Source organism: Amphibalanus amphitrite, unplaced genomic scaffold, assembly GCF_019059575.1.
Source record: "Amphibalanus amphitrite isolate SeventyFive unplaced genomic scaffold, NRLGWU_Aamphi_draft 000121F_arrow, whole genome shotgun sequence".
NCBI lineage: Eukaryota > Metazoa > Arthropoda > Thecostraca > Balanomorpha > Balanidae > Amphibalanus > Amphibalanus amphitrite.
The window spans coordinates 362,808-383,881 of NW_024881616.1; the positions used below are offsets into that span (position 1 = coordinate 362,808).

Consider the following 21,074-nt stretch of genomic DNA (forward strand, 5'->3'; position numbering starts at 1 on the left):
GAATCAACCCTCTACAGACTGAACGGAAGCAATCACTAATCACCTATCCGTGCTTCTATCCTCAGGATACTGAAATCCTTCTCCTCCAAGCCGCAACCCCCCTCCGGGCTGGACAGGCAACATTATCTCATGCGGGCTGCTCCCTTGGAGCGGCACCGCTGCTCCTGAGGGAGCGCACCCCGTAGCCGGGTGCAGTGAGTGCCTTGGGGCTGGGTGGCCTGTCCTCTGGACGGGCTCAGCCCCGGCGACTCACTAGGGTGCCTGCCCAGACCAATGTCTCCCCCTAATTCCTATCATCCTTCCGGCTCTGCAATGGTCTTGTCGACCGAAAGGGCCTAACCCAACAAAACAAAAAAAAAAAAACAAAAAAAAATCACTAATCGAACGTAGTATCACATGTCATGTCCCTCACTGATCACACCAGCCCGGCTAAATCGGTAAGCCCCCCCCCCCCCCTCCTAGACCAGCCGCCCCCCTCCCCATCCGACACGCACCTGGTACCAGTTCCATGACGATCATGATGGGCTGCTTCTGCACAGCGATGCCGATAAAACGCACAATGTTCGGGTGGTCGTACTGCTTCAAAATGCGACCCTCCTGCAGGAATTTCCGCTTCTGCTCGTCCGGGAGAGTCACCTTGCACGTTTTCACGGCCACCAGTTCGCTGGTCAGCTGGAGTCGAGCCTTGTAGACGTCGCCAAAGTTACCCTGTCGGCGATAGTGAGATAGCAGGAGGAGATGTTATTTGGGGTGTCGTGAAGCGGAGAACAAATGGGTCGAAAGAAGCCTTGTGCAAAGGGTAGATCCCAGCGCAATAGAGACGGTAGAGTAAAGTCAAAAACTTTGCAAAGAAAAGAGAACAAGGTCCTGACGTCTCAACGGAGACATGGTTTACAAATGAGGAGCACCTGATCTAAGTTCGTCCGCGAATATATGCCATTGCAGTGAATCATGTTAAGCACGGCAGCAGCGAAAACCACACACATAATCGGAACAAACTGTGAATCACCGGCACGGAAGTTAAAAAACCGCATGACATAAACAGGAACGCGCAAATACGCATTTTTCGTTTCCATTTTTCGTCATTTCCTCATTTCCAGTGACGGCAGTACACGTCAAGAGGATTCTTACTAGCGTTAGGGAACAGGTGAACTCCATGAAAAGTCATACCGCCACAAACGTTACCGAAACTACGGATATTCAGTGTCGGTGTGGCCAATCGTGGCCATGTTATACGCTAGTTTGTCTGCCTTGGAAACACGACGTCACTCGTGGTTAGTAAATCCTCCCGGACACACGTCAACGTATCCGGTCACTATCCATGTCGGACAGCTGCGGTGTTAATTGGGGTCGATCCCACGTTCGACATCTGTCTCCATATAACACGTCCGCCTACCAACAACCTACCGATTGCTTGATACACCGAGCAATTACCAGCAATGTCCGGCCTGGCTCGGTCCATACTACGTCACAGCTAGATCTCATTTCGGAGCTCCTCTTGCCAATTCTACAACCGTACGCCACGCCTCCCACTCTCAATCGCCCACCCACCCACCCACCCACCCACTCACTCACTCACTCACTCACTCACTCTAACTTTGCGCCACGCCTCTTTCTAATCACGAGGGCCGCGTATGATCTCACCCGTCCGATTTTCTCGAGCAGTTCGACGTCGTCGTTGTTAAGCTCCCAGCGCTCCCTGAGGATGGCCTGCCGGAGCACGGCTCCCGATTTGTTGGTGACGGCCAGGCCACACTCGTGCTGGTAGCTGATCAGCTCCTGGATGGTCGGAAACGACGGACCCTCGAACCGAAACTGGCCCTGCGAAATGGGACGGGGAGGGGCGTTAATAGGGCGGATGGCGGTAGGTGATGGCGTGGGCGGAAAAGCAATCACCTCGGGTTTCGATAAGACGATTACGCAAAGAAGAATCCTTCTTTACTCACTCTCATGATTTCTCCCCTAGCGAAGTTACAAAGAAAAACGCAACCCTCACATCACCAAAAAAAAAAAATTGTTAACCCACGGCCCAGCAAATTCCCCCGAATTATTCATCCCACCCACCATATCTCCTACCCTACTCCCCAGCTGCCCGTAACTCACATCGGAGGTGGTCTGGACGATGAAGTGTTTGTGTCCGCCCCAGGCGACCGACAGCACCACCTGGGTCTCGTCGTTCCGGGTGGTCTGTCGTACCAGGTAGTCGCCGTCGTTAACCAGTAGTCGGACCACCTCCTCCCGGGGCAGCACGCCGTGGAACCAGTCCTCGTCCACCAGAGGCCGCTCCGGCTGCGGGGACATCTGAACACAGGGGGGACGGGGGCGGAGTCAGTGGTCAGCAGGGGTCGGAAGCGGTGTGAGGGAGCCGCAGGGGACAGCAAAGACGATATGGATAGCGAATGCTTGTGGATTCGTAAAACATGGTTTAGGTATGAACGTAAGCCAAAGAAAACATCTAGCGTGAAAATACACGTGTCTGAACTATGCATGAATTATGTAACGGCAAATATTAGAAACAGACTCTAGCAAAAATCATAAAGAGAATGACGACGATGATTAAGTAACCAAGGATGACTGTGTTATCAAGCAAGACGGAAGCGAACACACCACAAAATCGCATGCCAGGAACGGACAGCATGTCCGGAAGTAGGACTCACGGAAGCCTCACCTGTAAGCGGAGCCCACTCACAGTCGGTTCCCGGAGCTACTCGAGCCCAAACCTACTCCCCGTCCTGTTCAGGGCTATCACACAGTGTTCTACCCATCTGTTCATCTATTAGCCGCATTCTGTCTATACGCCAGTGGTAGTGCCTCCTCAGCTTACCATTTTGACCAAACCGATTACTGTAGTACCGTATAATCAAGCTACCATTCAACAGCCAGGGAAATAATTCGATCATGACATTCGACCACTTACTCTTGAAAGCTCTCCGACCACCAGACAATCTATTCGATGATTACATCAAACTATTTTTCTATCTCTCTCAAATTCCCTCTCCTCTCAGCTCTGGTTACGCAACCCTCACCGTCTGGTATCCCTCGCTGGGCTGGCTGGCGGTGACACTGTCCTCTGCCGTGTCGGCTGCCGCCGCCGGTGAGCGCGGCGCGCCGTCCCGCTCCTCCCCAGACTCCAGACTCGCCAGACTGTCGTCCAGTGCGTCCGAGCTCACCGGCGGCGACGGCGAGCCCGTCGGTCCGGCGCCCGTCGGGCTCGACGCCGGCGACGGCCGCCGGTGAAACGGGAACGGTTTGCGGATCATGTTGGCGAGTCGGTGGTGTGACTTGGAGGAGAGAGTGAGAGAAGAGCCGGCCATCTGGGGAGCGCCGGCGCCGCCAGCGTGGGGAGAGTTAGGCGACCGCACGGCACACGGCGGACTGAAACGGCACGACTACAACACGCACACAGCAGGCGAGTGGTCGGCCAAGACCAAAGGTGAACATCAAGGCAGCATGCACTCTACCGTAAACTTCGAACCAAAAACAGACCAAATAAAAGCAAACAGCACAAAATTACTCAGCCCAAACTGGGACAACCAACGCCCTGGAGCGTATCTCGCCAGGGTGAGTTAAACACAACACTCACTCCACTCCGAGTTAAGTCACCACTCTCTAACTCACGTCTCCCATGTCCTCCACGGCCTTTGGCGCATCGGCTCCACCCAGCTCGTCTAGCGGCGTACGGATCAGCTTGGTGAGTCTCTGGAGTTTCTGTTCGGTGCACTGCGTCTCTCGGATGTCCTTCCGGAGGATCTCGCTGGCGCGCCGGATCACAAAGAGCCTGTCAGAGGTGGTGGTCGCCGCGGGCGGTCAGCGCGGGCCCTCAGAGGCCGCCGCGGACCGGGGAGAGACGGAGCAGAGCGGGGTGGAAGGGTAACTGCGGTAACTACCAGTGGGCTGTTTGTTGTGGCTAAGCAGAGCGGCTGCCTGATGATAATGCAAGCAAGCTGCGCGTTGCAATTTCTAAAGTCCCAATCCTACGCATGTTGAATGGCACGAGTGAAATTGATTTTAATGATTTCCTCACTCGCTCTATGTTTATTATTATCGACTGTAAAATAAACTTGTCATTTTCGTGTTCCAAATAACCTATTTGCGCTGGGTACTTCACCTCATGCATTGCCCCAACTAAGCCAGGAGGGTAGCCCCGTTCCCCGCTCATTACCCCTCTTAGCATCCCCAGCCCGGCTCACCCACCGGTTCACGCTATCCTGCTGTTTCTTCAGACATTCCACCTCGGCGTCGTGCTGGCTGAGCTGCTTCCGTTTCTCGGCGAGCACAGTACGGACATCGGCCAGTCGCGTCTCCAGGTCGGCCAGACGCATTCTGAGGCGAGAGAACGACACAGGGCGCGTGAATGGCTGGATCCGTACTGCAACTACAGACACAGTACCTCCTCACTGGTATGCACACCTCGAAATAGTCGCTAAAGCTGCACCGGCTTGTGGTGACCGTATATGGAAGCGCGCTGTACGAATGCATCTGGATTCACAAAGGACGACTTGGTAGGCGCTGTTAACGCAGCGATTCAACTGATTTGAATCGCTGCGCCCCCGCATTATACCTCCCCATCGGATGCCTCAACGCCGAAAATAGTGCTATTCTGATTCCTTTGTCACGACCGTATTAAATAAAGGACGCAGCGATGCAAGTATTTGCATCCGACAACCAAACACAGCATGGCTAGGAGTGCATTGCACTTCATGCATTTTCAGTTGACAGTTACTCGGGTCAGCTTCTTCCACTGACAGCATCAGCCACCGTAGGTAACGCATTACTTCACTAATGCGTTACCTGCGTCACCTACGCTCCTGGACTCCCCTCGACTAAGGATCACCCAGGCTAGCCCCTCCGTCTCTCTCCCCGTGTGATCTGCCGTGACCGGTCACTGACCGCAGGTTGCCGATGGTGAGGTCGTCCACCGCCAGGGCCTCCGGTTTCAGGCGCCCAGAGTACTCCTCCACCATCTGGTAGTCGAACAGGAAACTGACCGGCGGCGGCGGCTGAGACCTGGCGAGGGAGGGCGGCGGTGAGGCTGGGAGAAACGGAGGGAGGCTCTGTGGTGCTAGAACACTGGTGGCCTGGTGGGACTAACTAGCATGCTGAAGGACGAGTGGCTAGCATGTGATACGAAGTTTATCATGAACTATCGAACTACTGTCACATTACACATATTGATATGAGGCCAAGTATATAACGTGGAAAATATGGCAGTTGCATTCATACCATAATTCACTTTCCCTTATCCATTTATCCCAAATCGCTGGTGCTGACTAAATCCGACCCTGCCCCCCCCCCCCCAAAAAAATGCACTGAATCGGATCATGTCCCGGCATCCCATCCCACTCATACAGTCCTATTCAGTCGGTCAGTCAGGACAGGACCCGGGTCCCGCTCTCACTTGTGCCGGTCGGTGAACTCTCGGTACTCTCCATCGGTGGTGATGGCGCTGATACTGCCGTTCACCCGGCTCTGAATCTCCAGGTGTTTCTCCGTGCTGAAACTCGTCAACTCCGCCGCCGAACGCATTATGGCGCACCTGAAACGACAAGGAGCGTACGTATAAATTAAATACTGAACTACAGGAAATCGGTGTGGGATCGACGTGTACGGATAGTTGATGGCCATTAAATGTGATGGAAAGACAGGGGATTGTGAACATTGGACACTTAGCAAGCGGTTAAATGGAAGTGATTAAAAGACCCATGGATCCCGCAGTTCGATCATACTAACTTCCCCTCCCTCGCCTCATCACGGTATCACATGTCCTGTGACCCAATTAGGCAGGTAATCGCACACCAGTGGCTGCGTGTCGGGGAGGGGAGGGGGCGGGAGGGCAGCCAGGGACATGACACCCCCGGCCACACGCTGGCAATGATACGATATCCTATCCGAATGCGAACAGCCGTGGTAAAGGACACGGATGTCCCCGATAATGTGAAATGCTAACGGGTGTGGATATTGTTGTCAGCTAGGAGAAGGATTTAAGGCACTGTGAATGTAAAAGGCACATAAAGAGGAGATACGTTACCATAAAAACACTTTCTATTGCCCTATAAATGCGTTTGTTCAGGGCTCCGCAATAGTCTAGTTCCTGGGTCCACACGCTCCTATTATCCATGAAACCATCAAGAGTCTTGATTGACTATCCAAAACCTGAGGCAGGGACAATGCCGTCTCCCTCCGCCAATAGGTTGATGTCGGCGCGGCTCCGTCACCACCGTTCAACCAGTGCCCGTACCGCCTGCGTTTGCAGGCCGGCGTGCAGCGGCCAGGTCTGTTTATTCACGGCCCGACGACCCCACGAAACAAGGCCTCAGCCGCTCGACTCAAACGGGGATCCAACAGGCCGCTGGGTGAAGCAGTACACAGGAGACCGGGCGCTGGTTACCGCGACTCGGGTGAACACAAATACAACGGCGGTGTAGTTAGTTACGTAATTACGTTAATAGCTACTTAATTTGAAGACTTCCGGTGAGTAATTGGATAACAGCTGTAATACAATGCTAACCCCAGCTGACGCGACATTGACCTCAGATACGCCTCATGTCTAGGACTCACTATAAGCCAGCCCTGGTTAAAACTTCCGGTCATCCCAAGTCACACAAAAGCTTTACAGCACCACCCATTGAGCACACACCGGTCGGGTCTTCTGTATGCACGTTATTGCCCGCGCTAAACCCACACCTACTCACACCGGAAACACTCAAAGCCACATCAGCAGCAGGCGGCGAGTGGTCCGCCACACCTCTGTTGGTCTCAGCAGCTCGATTTGGGAGGTGGAGAACCTCACTCCAAACTAAACCCACCTCTCGCCGACCCCACCCAGACCCGCCGGAAGCTCGGCGTTTGTTTGAATTCCGCCGAACTCTCGGCGAGCCGCGCCCGCCCGTGACCGGGCGCACCGCTCCACACCACTCGCGGTATAACGGAACTCTCCTAATACTCCCACGGCGCCGCCCGCAGCTCCTCAGCGGCCCGCCCGCGCCGGAAGGAAGGATCGTCACGGTCGTGACCCGGCGCCGTCACGGTCGCCGTCACGGACTGACTGCGGGCGACCTCGGCGGAGTCGTGACGCCGCACTGGAGCGGCCCACTCACGGCGGGCCGTGCGGCGGCATAGACACACGGGGCGGAGATGGGCCCCGGGCGGCGACTGGCCTCGGTGCGGGGGGGGGGGGGGGGCGGCAGGGAGGGGGAGTGGAGAGCCGGGAGGGATGGGAGAGGGAGAGGACCTAAGGTGACTGGGAGAGTATCAGAGACCGAGAACATCGCTATCCGTCAGCGATTGACGTACTACACACTGTTGACTACCGTGAGAACCATGACTGGAGGAATGATCTACAAAACATTTCCTATCACAATTAGCAAGGGAAGTATCACGAGGAAATGCATTGACGGGTGTGATGAGTATTTGTACGGGGATACTACTACGCTTCATAGTTGACTTTCCCGGGCGGATGAGTCATTAATTTGCATTTGCTGTGGTAAGCTGACGACTGACGAGCAAGATTATTCCGTCGCATTTAACTGCAGTGCAGTTTGTCCAAGTACCGACCGAACTTATGTTTAACCCTCGCCCGCACATGCCATTTTCCCATCCTAGAACGCACATGGGGGGGGGGGGTGGTTGCCACCCCCCCGCGCCATTTCGTTCCTGTTGGAGATAGAGCTTAGCAGTAAAGACCAAAAAGATTCTTTGGGAAGAGACGAATCCAATGATACCCAGTTTTACCTTCTCAGGTCAGTCATTGACCTTCCAGGTCAGGTCAAACTAAAAAATGTTGCTGTTTTGGGTCACCGTTGGATATCAAGTGCGCTGCTTATCAAATACCGATGACGATGCTGTTTTCTGGTGCCAAGCCAGCTAGAACCCCTTTGTCACACTATCCGACCAGAATTTTGCTGCTGAGGTCATTTCAGGTCAAGTTAGGTCAAGGTCAATTATATGTGTTTGTATGTCTGTGTGTGTCTGTGTGTATACTGATGTGTGCACCGATTGTTTTTGGATCCATATCACATGAAATCATGATCTGAGAAGTTTTTACCAAAAATGCAGTCAAAAAAATTCACAAAAAGTAAATTCAGCTTGCCTAAAACGCAATTATCTTAGATGACCTAGGTTGACCTTGACCCTGACCTTGACCCCTGTACATCGTCGAACAACATGTTCCATGATAGGTGGGAGGTAAGACTGGCAAAAAAGGCCGAAATCAGGGTGTCAAAAGCTCACAAGGCCCATGGCAAACGCAAGATGTTGAGAATTGGCCATTTGGGTCATGACATGACCTGAAAAACAAGGTCATATCTCCGAAACCAAAAATCACAGAAACTTGAAATTTTCAGGGGACATCAAGAAAGGATAGACGAGCAGCTATACGAAAAATCAGCCTTCTAGCTCTAAAAATGTTGAGTGCAGAGCAGAAAGACTGCCTGGGGGGGGGGGGTGGCAACCACCCCCCCCCCCCCATGTGCGGGCGAGGGTTAATCGGAAGTTGTGGGGGATTCACCATGTGCTTGGTACGCCATTCAGGATAGCAAGAGCTAAGGCGTGATTCATCTGCTGCATGTAATACATGCTGGAATATCTGCTGCAGGCCAGTCATTGAAACAGCAGCGCCCCCCCCCCCTCCCCAGTACACTTCTAAATCGCACTCCGCCCCGCCCGCTCGGCGCACACACGAGCTCAATTACCGAACTCTACACGGTCTCCACCACAATACTGCCACTGCACACAAACAGAGCAGCTTTGCGGCGACAGCTCGTGTATAAACACCGCGCCTCTCCCTCCGCGGGCCGGGGGAGGGGCCGCCTAACGACCGGCAGGCCGGGCCAGGGCGCCGCTGGGAGTCAGAGAGGCGGTCATTAGCGTATTACTGCCGACTGTCAGGGAGCCAGTCAGATGCTGACAGACAGAGGGCAGCTGACAGCGTGGCAGGCGACCGTTGTCAGCAGGGCAATCGAGCATGGAAGAATGGCCCAGTGACTTACCCGACTCCACGTCTGCGTGTGGGGCAGATGGTATGTTATAGCAAGAGTTACGAATTGTAGTGAATAATCAAAACATCCGTGGGCTATATCACGCGAAGGTCTATGGAAAGTGTTTGAAAACTTTAAAGATCATATCTATCAGTGTTGTCCCAGCAAGGCGATGCCGAGCGTTGCAGAGTTAAGATCTAACATCCGGTGTCTGTGAGTCACACATTTCAGCCTTTGCACGCACAACTATGACAATGACGGCGGTAATGGGGGCTCAAGGACAAGACAGTAGCGGAGCAATTCCACACTTTAGCAACTACACAAACACCACTTCTGTAGAGCGCTACTCGCCCGTAAACCCAATTCGCTCACTTCCCCCGCCGCACCCCACCCAGTCTGTCACCGGGCGACTCACCAGCGCTCGATCATGTCCTCCTGGACGAGCTGCTGGTACTCGAGCAGCGCCGGAAGCAGCACCGTGCGGAAGTCGCGCTCGTACTGGCTCGCCTCCAGCAGCAGCAGCACGTACTCGTTGTGCGCGTTGTGCAGCCGGCGACACGCCTTCACGTAGCGCTCCTTCACCTCCTCCAGTTTCCGGCCGGCCTTTCCTGGGAAGACGGTGAAAACAAAAAAGTTAGAATGGTGGCTGGGTGGGTGGCGGTATAGACCTCGTATATGCTTGTTCGACTAACATGTGGATAATGAGCACAATAATTCCAATATATCGCATTAGCAAGTCATCACTTTCACGAAGCTATGTAACTGCCATCGTTTGATTTAGTAGTATCGTCCTGAGCACATCGCTTGAGGCAAACATGCGATTCGTAGTAATTGTCCGAATAAAAGATATTGACATAGTTAGATCTAACTCTAAGACACAAAATATTCGTAATGACAATCGCTTCTAACCTAATTTCATTTGTACCTCGAATCCAAAACGTCAGTCAGATGTAATAAACTCGCGCGGTGATCGATCAAATTAAGAAGAAGGGCAGAACGGAAAGATACAATGCATAAGGTCACGAGCTCGAGCATAAAACTTCCACGCTTTTCTTGCAATTCTTTTATGAGAAAATATTTACAAATCAAAAGCAAATTTCAGGTACGGTAAATTTAGAGTGGTTTACAAAGAAAATTTGCTCAGTTGCTTGATCCTTAATAATCAATTAAATTAAATTCCAAATGCGACAAACTATTGGCACATATCGTAATTAAATCACAGTAATTTTTTAACATCATGCGCGAGGACCAATGTTTTTACGAAGCTCAGCGCAAGGGCAGGGATTTGCGTCGTGCACTGTATCAGCAAGAGTTGTGTAGACCGCTGGGATTCCCAGTTGTACGCAGAAAAACAAAATGTGGAAGACGCTCAAGCTCCACAGCAAGGACCCCGATATGTGGCCCTTCGTATCGTCAAACTCCACCGGACTTCCTCCATCACCACGACTTCAAGCCAACATGTCCATCGCCGCCGCCAGCGACCATGCAGTGCGACTACCTCCCCGCCTGCCCACCAATGCCACTCGTGTGCAGCGACGTCGTACGATCGTTCCCTCCCGCCATGCCGGCAGAAACGATCCTTTCCGGCTTCCGTAATGCGCACAGCGGACCGGGATTCGAATCTACATCGATCGGTAATTTCAGCACCTGCCGAACACCATGCGACTACATGTCCAACTTCCAAATTGTTCACACGATGGTGAATCCGTGCAGTCCGCAGGTGACGCTGTACACCCCACCTCCGCGTTTGTGCTCATCAAAGTGGTCGGTGCCCTGCCAGCCGCCGCTCAACTTCTACCTCCCGAAGCCCGTCAGCTGCGTGCGGTGCACCACATCCACCAACTACGTGCCCGACCAGGTGGTCATCAGGGAGCTGGCCGACGACGACTGCCAGGAGATGGGTCTGTGCGGCTACCGGCGGCGCGAGCCAGAGTGCCGCTCCACCAGGAGGGTCTACACGTCGCTGCCGGGCCTGGGCGGTGACGACCAGGACCCGCCCAAGCCGTGGCGGGACCCGTGCGGCGGCCGCATCTACTACCGGCTCTCCGACAACGACTTCATCCAGCAGTGGGGCAGCCCGTCCTGATACGTGCCGCTCGACAGCGCCGCCGCGAGTTTTCGGTACAATAACCCGTTCGAATACCAAGTTATCTATCAACTCCTGGTGCAGTATCGTCATCTCGTGAGACCGAATGGTATCTTTCATTCCTTCAAATTCTGATGTGACAATCTATATCAATATAAGACACATTAATTCAGAGTGATCTAAGCTCAAAGCTGTAACACGGGAGCAATACATGAACCGTCTATCAGAAGGTATGAATGGGTCTAACGAGGGTCGTTTTGATTGCAAACTTATCGCAGCCTAGGCTAATCCATCGCGCTTTCATAAATAAACACTCCTTTACCGAACTGAAGGCAGAGTTACGGCACAAGCACGGCACTGCATCAGATTAGAGCAACGCAGCAATGATTACATAGGCAGCGATGAAAGCGTTTGTGTTATAGTGGTCGGCTATAAAGGGACAGATGCTTAGCAACGATGCCGTAGAATGGGAAGCAGATGGGTGATTTAAGCTAGCCGCTAGGTACTACAATGAGTTCATTGATGATTGCTCACCTTTGACATATTGGTCTTCATAGCGGGCCTTGGCGATCTTGTAGACCTCTAGGTTCTTCTCATATTCGGCTTTCAGCTTTGAGACGCTCTCTTGGTACTGAAATAGAGAAAGAAAACGCTAATGTTAGTCAAAAGGTCAAAAAAGGTAAGGAGGGCAAAGTGGGCGAAATTTGTGTAAATTTCATTTCCGAACTGGGCGACATGGTCTTTGTTACGGAATATGAGTTTCAATTTAGGTGCGTTGTTTCTTGTGAAGTTTGCAGTGAATTTAGTGGTATTGTGTTGTGCCGTGTGGCGTGTGCCGTGTGGAAAGTGGCGCACAGCATTCATTGTTCGTCTTGGTTTGGACACGTGTGGACGTGTGAGATTATTGAGATATTGTTTGAAACTCGATACAAATATAGAATTCGAGACATTGGTGCCGAAACCCGGGAATGGGAAGAGACCTTCGGATTAAGTTGTGATATCATCTTGATTTCTTGATTTGACTGCCAGTATTGTTGAACTAGATTTTGAAGATGGCAGAAGAAAAGATGATCTTATTAAGGAAGAGAACTGCCGCTCGAGGCTGGCTAAACAGAGCAGTTTCAAAGCTCAAGGAGACCCTTGAGGTCAAAGGTGAGCGATTTGACCTTGATTTGGTGAGATTGGCAAAGAGTGACTGTGAAAAACGTCTGATGACATTGGATGACGTACAGTCTCAGGTAGAGGTTTTGTTCGAAACCGAAGAAGAGATGATGAGTGACATCTTAAAAGCCGCAGAGCTCCGAGAAGAAGCTATGGCAGTGCTCAGTCATGCTGATAAGGTGTCAAAGCTCTCAGATGAGCAAGAAGCTCGGTCATCGACTAGCTTGAGTGACAGAGAAACGACGAAGTTACCCAAGCTAGAGCTGCCAAAATTCTCGGGCAGTGTAACTGAGTGGCAGTCTTTTTGGGAACTCTTCTCTGCAGCAGTCGACCAGAGTGAACTTGCCGATGTGTCAAAGCTGGCATATCTTAAATCGCTTCTAACTGGTGAGGCGGCTCAGTGTGTCGAAGGACTATCTTTGATCGGAAGGAACTACAGTGCTGCCTGCAAGATATTGAGTGATAGATTTGGACGCAAAGAAGTGATTATTTTCAATCATGTGCAGCAGCTGCTTGCTTTGCCTGAACTTTCAGTGCCAGATGTGAGCTCTCTTCGGTCCCTTCAGGACAAACTTTTGTCTCATGTGCGCAGTTTGGAAGCATTGGACGTGAAGGGTGAGCAGTATGGTGTAGTGTTGGTGCCAGTGATACTGCAGAAGCTGCCCACAGCCATCAGGCTTGAGTGGGCCCGTGATGGTGTTGGCAAAGAAAACGACCTTGATTGGCTGTTAACGTTCTTGGATACAGAGATCTCTAGGAGGGAGCGGTCCAGTTCCTTGGCACCTGCATCTGCTCCTGTGAGTTCTACACCGCTCGAGAGCCGCACCAGGAGGAAGAGGATACAGACAGGTGCAGCTCTCACTTCACCACAGGTGGTATGTGTCTTCTGTGCTAAAAGTGGGCACAGCTCTTTGAACTGTAGAGAACTGCTCAAGCTTTCGCTGCCCGAAAGGCAGGTTTTCATAAAGAACTCGGGTGTATGCTTTAAGTGCTTTTCAAAGTCACATCGTGCCAGGTCATGTGCTGCCAAATGTTCTCATTGTGGTGGAGGACACTCAGTGCTTTGCTGCTACCAGAAACATGGCCCCCCTCAGGTGCCTCCTGCTGAGCCTCCACTGATGCCTCACATTGATCAGAGTCGTAGTGTGATGAATGATGCTCAACAGGCAACTCTGTCATGTAGGACTGATGAAGCCAGTGGCGGTGTCTGTACTCTTTTGCCAACTGCAAAAATTGATGTGTTTAGTCCGGTCACTGGTCAGAAGGTGCAAGCCACTGCCATTTTGGACAGTGGCTCCAGCAGGTCCTATGTGTCTGAGAATCTTGTTCGTAGAGTACAGCCAGAGCAGATTGGTTCTGAGAAACTGTCCTTTGCCTCATTTGGTGGAAGTACATCTTGTGTTAAGGATAGGAATGTGTACAGTGTTGTGTTTTCTGGTACTCATGCCTGTCCACCTCTCCAGCAGTCTGTGCGAGCTGTGATGGTGCCTGTCATCTGCGCTCCTCTCCGGCGGCCGGTGATTCCAGCCGCTGACCTGAACCACCTGGCCACCCTGAATCTGGCTGACCCTCCCTGCTCACGTGACCAGCTGCAAATTGACCTGCTCGTGGGTATGGACCACTACTGGGAGGTAATGCGCGACGGCTGTCTTCGGGTGGACGGGGGTCCTATTGCTCAGGAAACTACCCTGGGGTGGGTTCTATCAGGTCCACTTGTTGGCAGTACTGCTCACGATCAGTGTCAGCTCCTATGTGTAGGCGAGCTTCACTCAGACTCTCTCCGTCGCATGTGGTCGCTGGAGGGCATAGGGATATGTGAAGCTGAAGAGTCGGCAGATTCTAAGTCCAATGTCTTGCAGGAGTTCAATGAATCTGTGCGGTTCACTGATGGTAGATATGAGGTGACTCTCCCCTGGAAAGAGGGTTCCGAAGGTAGACTTACCGACAACAGGCGCCTCGCTGAGTCCCGACTCCAGAGTTTGAGTCGGAGATTGGACAGGGATCCGGCGCTCAGGGATGCGTATGAGGGTACCCTGAAGGAGCTTGAGGAGGGTGGAGTCATTGTTGAGGTTCCAAATGAGGAACTGGTGACTGACAATCCCGTGTGGTATCTCCCACACCACCCGGTGGTGAAGGAGTCCAGTGAGACCACTCGGGTCCGCCCAGTTTTTGATGCGTCTGCTTGTGATAGTAACGGCGTGTCATTGAACGATTGCGTTGAGGTGGGACCTAACTTGATTCAGAGCCTTCCAGAGGTTCTCTTGAGGTTCCGTCGTTGGAAGTTTGCTGTAACTGGTGACATTAGGAAGGCTTTCCTCCAAGTCAAGCTGCGGAAAGAGGACAGGGACGTACACAGATTTCTGTTTCGAGTGGGAGACAGGACTCGTGTGATGAGGTCAGAGCGAGTGCTGTTTGGTGTGTCGAGCTCACCTTTCTTGTTGAACGCCACCATCCGGTTTCACTTGTCCAGGTATCAGCCGTGTGTGGTCATTCGCGAGTTATCAGAGAATCTGTATGTGGATGATCTAGTGTCTGGTCAGGACACAGAACAGGAGGCACGCCAACTTCTGACAGGCGCGCAGGCAGTGCTGAGCGAGGCTGGCATGAATCTGGTTCCCACCTCTGCCAGCGCGGTGGTGTTCGATGAGACTCCGACTGCTGAGACATCCCGTGAAAGATCTTGTGTCAAGGTGCTCGGTGTGAGATGGTCCCCAGTGGAAGATGCTTTCTCTTACGAAGGAGTTAGCCTTCCGTCAGATCTATCCGTGACGAAACGTCTGGTCTTGAGCGTGCTCATGCGTCTGTTTGACCCGCTGGGCTACATCTGCCCGGTGGTGATGGCAGGCAAGGTCCTTTTTCAGTCACTGTGGTCTCTTGGTGTTGATTGGGATGAAGTGTTGCCCTCGGAGATCGCTGATAAGTTCGCCGTCTGGGTCAGGGATTTGAACGGTCTGCGAGACTTCTCTATTCCCCGCTGCTACTCCAGTGATGGCTGGAATGAGGGACGCCGTGTCGAACTTCACGCATTTGGAGATGCGAGCCCCAAGGGCTACGGCTGTGCTGTGTTCGTGCGTACCGTTCGTGACGATGGTGGCGCAGATGTGTCGCTCGCGATGGCAAAGGCTCGACTCGCTCCCTTGAAGCCTGTCACCTTGCCTCGTTTAGAGCTTCTGGGTTGCTTGTTGGCGGCGCGCCTGGTCTGCTTTGTGCGTGAAGCACTGCGCCTCCCGAAGTCAACGACCTTGAGGTGCTACACCGACTCCATGATCGCTCTTGGATGGATTCGGTCTCAGCCAGGTCGCTGGAAACAGTTCATTGCGAACAGAGTGGTCGAAATTCAGAGTTTGGTCGGTCCGAGTGAATGGGCTCACTGTTCGTCAGGTGAAAACCCTGCTGATTTCACAACGAGAGGAATCGCGACGGGCGATCTCGTGAAGTCAGACCTGTGGCTTCGAGGGCCAGACTGGCTGGCACGGCCGGGAGCAGGGTCAGAACCTGTCGAGGATGACTTCGTAGATCGCTCTCCTGTCGAGGAGCGAAAGGAAGATACGGTCTGTCTGACGTCAGACGAGCCGTCGTCGCATCAGCCGGTGTTTGATGTCTCGCGATGGAGCAGCTTTTCTAAGGCAGTTCGTGTGATTGGTTGGGTCCGCCGTTTTGCGCGGAACTGCAGACTTCCCAGTGAGAAGTGTCTGCTCCCTGATCTTGCCTATGACGAGGTGAAAAGGGCCGAAATGGATCTGATCAGGGTCACTCAGTCTGAGTCGTATGCTGAGGAGATCAGTGCCCTGAGACAGGGTAAGTCAATTCCCAAGATATCCAGTGTCGCAAAGCTGGGCTTGTTCCTGGATGATGATCAGCTTTTGCGTATCAAGGGCAGGCTGCAGATGTCTGAGCTCAGTTACGGTGAGAAACATCCGATACTTCTACCCAAGTCACGTTTGTCGGAGCTTCTTGTCCGTGACCAGCATTTGCAGATGGGACACGCTGGTGTCTCCACGCTGATCACAGCCATGAGGGAACAGTTCTGGGTGGTAGGACTACGGCCTCTGGCCAAGCGTGTCAAACGAATGTGTGTTGTGTGTCAAAGACACGACGCACGGCTCTGTAACCAGACAGCAGCACCTCTGCCTCGCGACCGAGTTACAGAGGCCCCACCGTTCGCAGTGACGGGGGTCGATTTTGCGGGGCCTGTATTTTGTGTTGATATGCCCAAGAAGAAGTTTTACGTTTGCTTGTATACGTGCGCAGTCACACGCGCTGTGCACCTCGAGATGACAGAGGGTCTGTCTTTGGCCGCATTTATGCTTTCCCTCCGACGCTTTGCAGCGAGACGCGGCATGCCTAGCGTGATATACTCTGATAACGCGCCCACTTTCAAGGGCGCAGAATCTCGACTGCAGAGTATTTTCGGTCGTCTGGCACCTGAGTGGCGGTTCATTGTGCCTCTTTCCCCATGGTGGGGTGGTTGGTGGGAACGGCTCATTCGCAGCGTGAAGGTGGGCCTACGCAAGTCGCTGGGCACTAGGTGTTTGACAAGGATTGAACTTGAGACGGTCTTGACGGAGGTCGAGTCTGTAGTGAACTCCCGCCCGCTGACACTGATGAGTGACGAGTCTGACAGCGAGAACCCCCTCACCCCTAGTCACTTTCTGATTGGGCGAGGTGCCGGGTTTCAAGCGAAATTGCTGGAGGATCCGGAAAATGTCTCAGGGAGGGCACTATGTGAGAGAGCCCGCGTGCGAGAAAGGAGACTGAATCGGTTTTGGTCCGTTTGGAGTGCTGAGTACTTGCGGAATATCCCACCTTCTGTACGCAAGTTTAAGTCAAAGGGTAAGTTAGAGATAGGTTCGGTGGTTCTCGTCAGGGAGGAGAACCTTCCCCGGATGAGGTGGCTTCTGGGAAGGGTCACCAAGCTATTCCCAGGGCGGGACGGGTTGATACGGTCGGCCGAGGTTCGGACTCAGCGTGGTCTTAGGACTCGGGCGGTCCAGCGCCTCTGTGATCTGGAGGTCATGCAGCCTGCGCTGGTGAGCTGGGAGATTTGAGTGCCAGGATTCAGGCATCCATCCTGTGTCCTACGAGATCCTATTCATTAGTCTTCCTCTGTTCTTCCTACTCGTTTGCACCCACTCTCGACGTGCTTAATATTAGTTAGGCAGGATTGACTGTTTTCTGATTTGATTGAGTGGTGAGACCCGAGTAAAGCCTACTGAGTTCGTTTGAAGCGTGAGGCTTCAAAGGCCGGGAGGATGTTACGGAATATGAGTTTCAATTTAGGTGCGTTGTTTCTTGTGAAGTTTGCAGTGAATTTAGTGGTATTGTGTTGTGCCGTGTGGCGTGTGCCGTGTGGAAAGTGGCGCACAGCATTCATTGTTCGTCTTGGTTTGGACACGTGTGGACGTGTGAGATTATTGAGATATTGTTTGAAACTCGATACAAATATAGAATTCGAGACAGTCTTGAAAGATACGATTTCCATCAACACGAAGTTGACATTGAGCCCGGCGTCACCAGGCCGGTCAGTCGGCTCCGCCGGCCGGTCCATCGCCCGGTCCATCGGTCTGTCGCTCGGTCGGCCGGCCGCCGGGTGGTGTAACAGCGTGCCAGTCTGATGGTGAGCTCGCGTGGCAGCGGCCTTTCCCCAGCCGGGCCCTGCCAAGGTCAGGCGGTGGCCGTCGGACCGACCGACCGGTCGTCGCTGTGTCGTCCAGTCCACCACTGGATCAGCGGCCCGGACCGGCCACAGCGGCCGCACCGGTTCGCGGAGGACTCGGCACAATCCGCCTCAGTCACAGTCCCAGTCCCAGGCACAGTAACAGCCATCAGCCACGGGAGGCCGGCGACGAAGCCCGCCTGAGGCGCCAGAGAATCGCTCAGATCTGACCCTCAGGCGCCGCCCAGTCCGGGCGCCGCACTGTTATTTAGTACGGCCACACATTTCTTCGGCACGGATAGCGGACTCAGGTGACCGAGATCTCCGTTATCGCTAGGTATGTGTTACCTGAGTCCTCGGGATGCCTCAGCGACTAACCAAATTAATAAAGCCGGTATGAAAAAGCTACGGTATGCTCAGAGGCACTCCAGGTATAACACAAATCATATTCTAGTAGGTGTACACACTCGCATTTGCATTTCATAAATCCAGCAGTGAGTCATGTGCCTGAATCCTTTCATGCCCGAACATAAGCCGTGCCATCCATGAATAACTCAATTCGGTGACACAGTACGGAAGTCTCGGCTGCCGGTCGTCCATCCTTCGCCAAAGTCCCGGTGACGGCTGACCCGGCTGGGCGCGGCAGGTAGTGGCGCATTGTGGCGTAGTTCGGCGCAGCAGTGGCAATAGACGCCGACAGGTGACCTCACGGAGGGACCGGAAGCGGCGCCGATCCGGTGCGGCGGCAGCTCCACCAGTCGGACGTCTCACAGGGATCTCCGCAGCGCTAAGCGGGACACGGCGGCGGGCAAACCGGCTCCGGCGCCACCGGAACGGGGAGGGTGGGGACAGGTATTGGTATCGGTGGGGGCAATACCGCCATCGGAAGCGCTGACTGAGAGGCAGGAATCGGCGGGCATCAAGCCGCGACCGGAAGGGGTGGGAGCTGGGACGGGGCAGGTACTAGCGGGCATAAACTACAATCGGAAGAGACCGCCAGAGAAGAGAGCACCTTTAGCTTTAGAACCGAGCGGCGACTGACGAGACGGCACAGCTCCGGTCTCGAGGTCAGCAGTTTCCGCAACGTCTCCCGTCTCCCAGAGTGAGATGTAAATGTAGGCAGCGCCGACTGAGCGCGACGGTCATTCAAGCGGCGCGGCGGCGGCGAGAGACGGCGCACTGCGGCAGTACGCGGAGCGCATACCGAGTGCCGCGCCAGCCGCCCACTGCGGTGATGGTGGTGATGGCGGCGAGGAGGGGGAGGTATGACGACGGCAGCAAGTCAGCGGTGTGATCCGCTGCTGGCGTCGGTGAGAGGGTGGGTCGGCTGGCGACTTTTCGTTAGGTGAGAGAGGACAGCAGCGATGGGTGGATTCTATGAACGACGGAGGGGATTATGAGATACGGTGGGGCGAACACCGGATGCAGTCTAGGCGGATTACTTCAACCACTATCATTTTCAGGACGCTGCATAATTGATGAGGTGCCCGCTTGAGTCACAGAGGCACGGCATCGATTTGAAGCCACTGTGTGAACATGAAAACCATCACAAACAAAGAGGACGTACTTAGTTAGCTTCACCTAACACTGAGAACTACACAAAATCACACGGTAGCACCTCCCAAGTTACCCTTGACTAAGACGCAACACACGACTGAACAAATCCGCACCTTTGCAACGAACCATTAACGTCCGGCGGATCCCGAGAAGCAGTTAAACACGGCAAACATTTCCGCAAAGCCGACCACCAGTTTGTCACCAGCCAGTCCTTCCGGCGCCTGCTCAGCCGCAGTGGGCCGTCACAGCCGACACCAAGCTGTAACAGTGTCACGGTGTTGTGTTTATAGTTTGTGTCGGCCGCGGGGTGACGTCTGTCGCTCGCCGCCGCAGCGTCACGAGTCCCCGCGGATGGGAAACACAGCCATACAGTCGGGAGCGGGCTTGACTCAGGGCGGATACGCAGTGGACGCGGCCAGTTCGAACCCACGGCCAAGCACACAGACCGATCATCGACAGGGCGTCGGTGGATCTCACTGAACAGCGGTCAGTGTCGGCCGGCCGTGCGAGCGAAACGCAACACTGCTAACTCAGTGCGGGTATAAAGTGAAGCGAGTTTACACAGCCGCACTCGGGCGTGCATTGTAAGCCCAGCGCCGGGGACGCCGGTAGTAGAAGCTTGCCGACTAACATGGAACAACGGAGAGCGATGGCCTGTGTTAGCTGTGTCAAAAGATGATTTTCGTAGAATTGGTTTTGACCGCTAGTTTCATTAGGTCAGGGTACCTCAGAGGGATCCTAGCATAAGCTGTGAACCGATCAATCAGCATTCGGTGACTGCAGCTTAGCACTCTGAATCACACAGCCAGGGTCGATCTGACGACACTCAATTGCCTGACGACACTCATGTGTTTGAACATGCAGCGCCGGCCAAGCGGTGGACGACCAGCCCAGGGTCCAGCGGCAACGGCAGCGGCTATGGAGCATTGCCGGATCAACGTCTGCCATCCGTCTTTCCGGCGACTCTGAAGCTAAACAGCGACTTTGCTGTCCGTTTGAAATCAGCGTTTGCCGTCCGCCAGTCCGTCCCGGTGCGTTGAACGCACCATCTGCCGCCGCAGCCGGCGCCACCAGCCACGCACCGCAGACCACACCCGGGCGTCCCTGATTGAGCCATTCATAACAAGACGACAGGATGTCTCCGCCATTCAGAGCTCGGACGTAAACCGCCCAGGGAGCAGCTGCAGCCGGTCTCCACAGCCGGTCTATGGCTGCAGCCACCCGGCCGCCGCTCGTCCAGGCAGCGTCAGTCTGACGGGCCGGCACCAAATATAGGTACACACACGGCGCAGCAAGCCCCGGCCCCTCCCAGCCGTCACAGCAGAGCACAAGGTGGTGACAGCACCACTTTGTGACGGCCGCTCAGTTTTCGGCGGCTGCCTCCAGATAACGGCTGAAGGCGGATAACGGGTCCAGTTCTGAAGCCTACAAGTCTAAAGGCCCTGTTCTTGAGATGAGGACGAGCAAATGGTCGCTCTACATTCGATAAAGTTGATTCACAGCAATAAAAACTGTCCATGGGATGTCTTTTCAATCGCTTTTAGGGAAGAGCAGAAGCCCTTGCAAAGCTGTTACGACGAACTGAAGAGAAGAGGTCTCGTAGTTGCCCAACCAGTGGTGACAGCGGCCGGACTCTGAA

The 21,074-nt window shown here is 53.8% G+C and overlaps 1 protein-coding gene across 8 annotated transcripts in view; it reads right to left on the reverse strand.

Moving 5' to 3' along the window:
* LOC122381503 (tyrosine-protein kinase Fer-like) overlaps positions 1 to 21,074 on the reverse strand; it is a 57,847-nt gene that overhangs the window by 3,426 nt on the left and 33,347 nt on the right. For 4 of the 8 annotated variants that reach the window (XM_043365744.1, XM_043365743.1, XM_043365740.1 and 1 more), the window contains exons 4-13: positions 11,596 to 11,692; positions 9,391 to 9,583; positions 5,399 to 5,536; positions 4,891 to 5,007; positions 4,195 to 4,323; positions 3,619 to 3,778; positions 3,027 to 3,314; positions 2,104 to 2,301; positions 1,645 to 1,821; positions 495 to 708 (exon numbers count right to left, since the gene is read on the reverse strand). In XM_043365744.1, the coding sequence (XP_043221679.1) occupies positions 495 to 708; positions 1,645 to 1,821; positions 2,104 to 2,301; positions 3,027 to 3,314; positions 3,619 to 3,778; positions 4,195 to 4,323; positions 4,891 to 5,007; positions 5,399 to 5,536; positions 9,391 to 9,583; positions 11,596 to 11,692 (1,711 nt within the window). The remainder of the gene's footprint in view (positions 1 to 494; positions 709 to 1,644; positions 1,822 to 2,103; positions 2,302 to 3,026; positions 3,315 to 3,618; positions 3,779 to 4,194; positions 4,324 to 4,890; positions 5,008 to 5,398; positions 5,537 to 9,390; positions 9,584 to 11,595; positions 11,693 to 21,074) is intronic. The other 4 variants (XM_043365749.1, XM_043365745.1, XM_043365746.1 and 1 more) reach the window with 1 other exon arrangement.